This window comes from Rhinichthys klamathensis, unplaced genomic scaffold (assembly GCF_029890125.1).
Source record: "Rhinichthys klamathensis goyatoka isolate OS25496 unplaced genomic scaffold, OSU_Roscu_1.1 h1tg000147l_1, whole genome shotgun sequence".
NCBI classification, from domain to species: Eukaryota; Metazoa; Chordata; class Actinopteri; order Cypriniformes; family Leuciscidae; genus Rhinichthys; species Rhinichthys klamathensis.
This window is the reverse complement of record NW_026606682.1, coordinates 729,382-736,655: the sequence shown is the minus strand read 5'-3', so window position 1 is coordinate 736,655 and position 7,274 is coordinate 729,382. Positions and strand designations below refer to the sequence as shown.

The following is a 7,274-nucleotide window of genomic DNA, read 5'->3' as shown; positions in this document are numbered from 1 at the left end:
TTAGCACACTGTATGCAATTTCTACATTTTTATCATCAATTTCTTTTGCGTTTGGCACAGATATTATGAAAGAGTCAGAGTATACAGCACCATGCAGCCGATTTGTCATGCATATAAAGAACCAGGTTCAAATAACATGTTGCAGTTTACATTCAATCAAATCTTCCACAGTATAGGGTAGACCAAAACACTGGCCATTTACAGCCAATAACAATGTCTGTTTGGCTGATTAACAGATGTTCGCTTTGGTCAATGAATTGGAAACTACTTCTGATTTTTTTTTTGTGAATTTTAAATAAATATTGTTTAAAACGGGCAATAATTTCATGTCAGCAATCTCATTTGCAGTCATTATTGTAGTACCTATCAGCATTATCATCCACTCTTCTTTTATAGATTATACTATTATAGTATTTAATATTTTGTATTTGGTTTTATTTTTATGTTCAGCTTTAATTTTAGTTTAAGTTTTAGTAATTTTATCATTTTTAAATATATCTATCTAGCTTTAATTTATAACTATTTAAATGTTTTAGTACTTCAGTACAACTTACTATACTAAGTTGCCAAAACAACATTTCTAATTTTCTTTTTAAGTTCTACTATTCATATTGTATTGATTTCAGCTATAGCTTAACTTTAGCTTTCAATTAACAAAATGACTTTTAATAGTATTAGTAAAACAATAACAACACTGTACTAGTATTTCCAACTTCACTTTCCATGCTGGACAAAACATTAGTTCTCTCTCAACACAAGGTGTCGCTACAACATCAAGGCTGATCAACATGCCTATGCAGCATCTTTTACCCATTTTATACATAAACTGACTAAATATGTTGATTGTCCTTAGACATTATACTGTGTGTGATTTACTTGAAAACTGTTTGAACCAGAGCAGTTGTGTTTCATCTTCCTGGACACACAGGAGACATTTACGGTTGCAGTCTAAAAAAAAACAAAAAAACAAAAAAACATCCCAAAGTTGAGTTTGTGGTGAATAGCTGCTGGATTTGGTCCTCTTGATCTCCATTTTGATCCCTTTTCCTTTGGTGAAAAAATGCAACCTGAAGTTAGTCACCGTAATGGGCACCTTTGAGGACCGAGAGAGGACACAGAGATCACTCTTCCTCCTCGTCCTCCTCCTCTTCCTCCTCTGTGATGAGGAAGGGGTCGTATTTGAGGCAGTTGTGGAGGTACTGAAGGAGGGAGCGGTGCAGGTGTTGATTGCTCCGCTCTTCTCTTAAGGTGTGGCCTTCATCTGGGTACAGCTGAAGGGTGTAGTTGGCCTCTACCTTCACCAGACGACTCAACAACTCAGCGCTGTGTTGGAAATGCACCCGCGCTAAACACACACAAACAAGTCAAATATTACTTAAAATCCACAAATGATGTATCTGATTTTAAATTTCATTATTTTGTAAGCTAACCATCTGCAGTCCCATGTATGAGGAGGAAGTTTTCGTCTTTAAGCGTATTGATGTTGTCCAACAAAGACGCAGTCTGCAAAGACACAACAGAAACGCGTGACTTTAGATTTTATATTGGTATCTCAATCACTATATAAAAAGGTAATTGTAGTTTTATTTTTCCCAAATGTGACTTTATATCCAATTTTGGGTATAAAAAACTGTGATTTTATATTACAAAGTGACTTTAAATCTCAAAATTGTGATTTTTGTTTTTGCTCTCAATTACCTGCCAATGTGACCTTAAATCTCACAATTGTGACTTTATAATGTATATAATGTGAGTTACAATGTAACTTTTTGTCACAATGAAAGCTATTGTAACTAACTTTGTCACAATTTGACTTTAAATCTCACAACTGTGACTTTGTTTTTCATAACTGTAACTGTGTATGTTTCAATTGTGTATTTGTTTCTTGTAACAACTGTCACAATTGTGACTTTGATACTAGTAACCGTAACTGTCACAATGAGACTTTTTTTCTTGTAACTGTAACACTATGCCACAATTGTGACTTTGTTTCTTTTAACTGTAACTTTGTCACAATGCAACTTGTCTTATTTTACACTTAATCTCACAATTACCTTTTTTATTATTATTTTTTACTCTGGAGCGCAAATAAGCATCATAATGAATAAAAAAGTTATTGATGCGAAAAGCCCACCGTGTATGAGTGCTCGTCTTTAGTTGGAAGGCCTAGATATCTCTCTGAGAAGGCAGCACCTAAAAAAAAAGGTTGAATCCAATTTCACACATAAATCTGAAATTAAACTGTTAGCACACTACAGATTATACCATTTCTTAAATGTAAAAAAGTAGTACTAGGACACTTTGATATATACCATGGGACTGAATGATTACCATATCACATACCATGGTATTTTGAAGTACTCCAAGGCACTTCAAAGAATGTCCAGAAATACTGTTCTTCCATAGTGCTGTTTTTGCTAGTGTATGGAGCTGGAACTCACTATAGAGCTTGAAGTCTGTGATGGGAGCCATGACAGCGGCACATTTGAACATCTGATCGGTTGCAGTCAACATCTTCAAACCTAAATAGCCACCGAATCCCTGTGAGGACAAATCAAGGCTGATGTCAGAGCTCTGCAACTGAAGACTGAATTCAAAGTACATATCCTAAGTGAGAATATGATGCAAGTCTACAAAGGGATTCAATTGCTTAGAAGATGTGTATTAAAGCAATAGGCCTTGAGAGGCCTTTAGATTGGTTTGACCACTTTTAAGTGCTGCTATTTGGAGATATGCAACACCAAAACACCATTAACCACAAAAAAAATCACTGTAATGCTGTTTATCTGGTTTTTAAACACGGGTTTTAAAATATGGGTGGAGCTTGCAGTACTAGAATGTCAGGGGTGTTTGCCAGGGCATTGCTATGCAGTTGCTAAGGTGTTTTGAGTGTTTTTAATACATTGCTAAGGTGCTATATAGCTCATAGGCTGTTTGCAGTTGCCAACATGCAAAAAACAGCTATTTATTCAAATCCTCATCCAATCAGATGTTAGAGCTTGCACTCTAAATTTGCACAACATATATTTTACCTTTCCATAAACAGCAATTCTTCTCCCATCAATGTACGGCAGCTGCATTAACCATCTGTTATGAAACATGCAAATTTTAGGAGCCATTAAGCAGTTATGATAAATGGCTGGTCTTTTAAAAGCAGCCAATGTATTAACTCTGCTAAGACATACACATCGCCTTGAGCAAGAAGTAGGTTCAATTAAATTAGCCAAGCAAGCGTTCAACAAAATATGGAAGAAAACCCAGCCTCTGCTTTAGAGCATAAAGCTTTTCCTAATCAGATATTTTGTGGCGTAATGTGCAAAATGACTTTTCTATTACAGGTATTATTCTTAATAACCGATAAGAGAGAATGACTCACTCCACGACTCCAAGCTTGTCTTTAATGCGGAGGGAGCCCAGTTTACGAGGGTCCAGGATGCTGCTTTTCTGTCCCTGTGAGGCCCGGCTTTTGCCGTCGATCCAGGCCAGCGCCACTCCATGCAGGCTGGACAAAACCTCCGGCCAGCCCAGGGTAAACTCCTCTGTTACCGACTCCCCGCCAGGAATACTGTCACTAGAGGTGCAGAGAACAATGGATGGATGGAGGTGTTGACACAGTGTCACATTGTAGATTAAAAAGACATTAACACTTGCTGAACACTTCTTGCATCTCAATCAAGCATGTGCATATTGCTTATTAATAACGCAGCATTCATAAATCATGTAGCCTAACCAACTACGGTGAGGGAGAGTCTTAACTAGATTTGCATTTCCACAAGGAGATATAGCTGCTTGCAAGGCAGCAAAAGAAGTTCTATATGCTGAAAATTAGAGCTGCTTTGTCACTGTCAAGTATCTTGTTTTCTGAATGCAACACTGGCTTATTATTACTTAGTAGTATATGGTACAGTATAAAAAATTGCAAGTAAAACAGTAAGCATTAGCTCAGCATGGTCGTTTTAAAAAGTAGCATGCTACATTCTTGTCCCTTCTAACGTTGCAATTTTAACTACTATTATTTAAAATTATTTAAAAAATTTAAAAAACTAGCATTACTTCTGGTTCATCCATCACACTAGAAATGGAAGGTCAAGTCGAGTGCATTGCATTGTGGGATGCAGTATTTAAGTTTAATATATGCCAAGAAGACTAAATACAATTCAGTATGCAAATATATTTTATTAAGAGGAGCTTAATTATGATTATTATGCTTTTGAAAAAAACTGAATGTTTGTTAATTGTAATTACTATGGAAGTTCGTACCTCAAAATAATAATAAAAAAAGGTTCTATGACTTAACTTCTCAAAATTGTGACTTCATATCTCACAAATCTCACATTTTTCTCCTAGTTGCAAATGTATTTGTCATGTTTATTACTTTTTATCTCAAATTAAATTAAGTTAAAATTGTTTTTTTTTTAACAGAAACGTTTACTTTTGTTCAGCAAGGAGATATTAAATTGAAGTTGACAGTAAAAACATTTCTAATGTTCTAAAAAATTATATTTCATGAAAAAGAATCCAGAAAAAAATACATCACAGTTTCCACAAAAATATTAAAGGGATAGTTCACCCAAAAATTTGAATTCTGTTATAATTTACTCACCCTCAAGTTGTTTCAAACCTGTATGAGTTTCCTTCTTCCGTTGAACACAAAAGAAGAAGATTGTGAAGAATGTTGGGAACCAGACAGTTGATGGTAGCCATTGACTTCCATAGCAGGAAAAAAAATACTATGGAAGTCAATGGCTGCCATCAACTGTCTGGTTCCCAACATTCTTCAAAATATCTACTTTTGTGTTCAACAGAAGGAAGAAACTCGTACAGGTTTGGAACAACATAAGTAAATGATGCTACAATCCCTTTAAGCAGCACGACTGTTTTCAAAATTGATAATAATAAGAAATGTTTCTTGAGCAGGAAATCAACATAGAACGATTTCTGAAGGATCATGTGACACTGAAGACTGGAGTAATGATGCTGAAAATTCAGCTTAGCCATCACAGGAATAAATTACATTTTAAAATATATTCAAATAGAAAAGAGTTATTTTAAATTGTAATAATATTTCACACTATTTCTGTTTTTACTGTATTTGTGATCAAATAAATACAGCCTTGGTAAGCATAAGAGAGTCTACTTTCAAAAACATTTAAAATCTTATATACCTTTTATATAAGGTCTTACATTTTATTTTAAAGCATAAATGGGCTTCCATACTTAATAAAGCAGCCTTACTAACAATATCATGCAGGCGCTGGTGAAGTGCGGGGAGACACTTACATGATAATAAGGAGAGGGTGCAGGTTTCCCTCGTACCCAGGGGGCAGGGACATCTTCAGATCTAGATCTGTAATTATTAGCAAAGGCAGTTAAAACAGAACAAATGGCCGTTTCTACTGTACCATACTGCAAGAAAGTCTTGGTCCCGGCTCATCAATATTCTAACTACTGGCAAATAAGCTCCCATGAGCCTGTTGGTTTTAACAGACTCTCAGTAACACACACACATGTGCGCAAACAAACACAGTCGGGGGACCTGATGCAAAAAGCATGTGCAATTTATATACAGAGATGTGTACATGTGCAAACCCCATCATACAAGCAAAAACACACACGCAAACAAGCCACAATGGGCTTCCCCTAAAGGCAGGTACCGCTGTGAGGATCCAATTAGCAAAACCAGAACAATTACCTGATTGATTCTTAAATCTAGTTGGCTTTGTAAAAGGTTGAGATCAATTTATGCTGAAAGGAGGAATGTAATCAGTTACTTAAGAAATCTTTTTACCGCTGTTGTCGGAGGAAAGCGTCTGGAAAACGGTCTCAGAGAGCCTCTTGGTTTCAAGAGACATAGCGAGGAGGCTGTTGTCTTCCACCAGCATGTAACCTGTAAATGCAGCACACAGACTGAATATATTTTTGGCATAAAACCAGAACGATCCACCACCATGGAGTATTTAAATGTTAAGACTATGAAATAAAGGATGAAGCCAGATAATAAAATGTAAAAGATATCATGCAGCCCTTTTAGATGTTTTAGTGAACTCTCTCACTACAACAAACTCTAAAAATACTCAGTGGGGTGCTTTCACACTAAAACAATCTATTTTCTTGAAAGAATCATTTTCTAAAGCAAATGTGAGTGGCTGAGTGGGTGTTGCTTTGGCCTTGGCCTCTGTCCATCATGGCCTAATCATCCCCATATACTGATTGGCTTCATCACTGTCTCCTCTCCACCAGTAAGCTGGTGTGTGGTGGGCGTTCTGGAGCAATATGGCTGCCGTTGCATCATCCAGGTGGATGCTGTATAGTGGTGGTGGTTGAGGAGATTCCCCCTTCCATGTAAAGCGCTTTGAGTACCCAGAAAAGCACTATATAAATGTAACAAATTATTTATTAATTATAAAGCTGAATTTTCTGCATCATTACTCCAGTCTTCAGTGTCACATAGTGGGCAACCACTCACCTATCATGATCGACAATGAGCAAATGAGAAAGGTTTCTTCGTATAAGCAAGGTTTATTAATTGATTATAACCTATATATTGATATAACGTGTCATTAGGTGCAACAAAAATGTACTTCCTTTGGAAGCTTAGGGAGGCATTCATCTTCGGAACACAATAAAGATCTTTTTAATGAAATCTGAAAGCTTTCTTTCCCTCCATTGACAGCTACGCAACAACCACTTTGACACTTCAAAAAGTTCATAAAGAGATCGTAAAACAAATCCATATTAATTGAGCGGTTTATTTTCTGAAATTTTCTGAAGAGACTTGATTACTTTTTATGATGAAAAAATTGAATTTAGTCTTTTACCCTGATTGGTACTCATTGGTCCTTGCTTAAGCTCAAACGTGCTGCGTAACATGAGAATGAACCTCATTGGTTCTTGTTGAAGCTCAAAACTGCTGTGTAACACACGAGAATGAACCTCATTGGTTCTTGCTGAAGCTCAAAACTACTGCGTAACACACGAGAATGAAACTCATTGGTTCTTTTGCTGAAGCTCAAACTACTGCGTAACACGAGAATGAACCTCATTGGTTCTTGCTGAAGCTCAAAACTACTGCGTAACACACGAGAATGAACCTCATTGGTTCTTGCTGAAGCTCAAAACTACTGCGTAACACACGAGAATGAACCTCATTGGTTCTTTTGCTGAAGCTCAAACTACTGCGTAACACGAGAATGAACCTCATTGGTTCTTTTGCTGAAGCTCAAACTACTGCGTAACACGAGAATGAACCTCATTGGTTCTTGCTGAAGCTCAAA

General features: G+C 36.4%; 1 protein-coding gene across 4 annotated transcripts in view; it reads right to left on the bottom strand.

Moving 5' to 3' along the window:
• Positions 1-703: 703 nt before the first annotated feature.
• The window catches only part of LOC130090503 (inactive dipeptidyl peptidase 10), a 55,357-nt gene continuing 48,786 nt past the window's right edge, over positions 704-7,274 (bottom strand). For all 4 annotated transcript variants that reach the window (XM_056257899.1, XM_056257898.1, XM_056257902.1 and 1 more), the window contains 8 exons: positions 5,789-5,887; positions 5,281-5,347; positions 3,377-3,571; positions 3,033-3,087; positions 2,442-2,541; positions 2,135-2,193; positions 1,431-1,503; positions 704-1,345 (listed from right to left, as the gene is read on the bottom strand). In XM_056257899.1, coding sequence (XP_056113874.1) covers positions 1,122-1,345; positions 1,431-1,503; positions 2,135-2,193; positions 2,442-2,541; positions 3,033-3,087; positions 3,377-3,571; positions 5,281-5,347; positions 5,789-5,887 — 872 coding nt within the window. In that variant the 3' untranslated portion in view covers positions 704-1,121. The remainder of the gene's footprint in view (positions 1,346-1,430; positions 1,504-2,134; positions 2,194-2,441; positions 2,542-3,032; positions 3,088-3,376; positions 3,572-5,280; positions 5,348-5,788; positions 5,888-7,274) is intronic.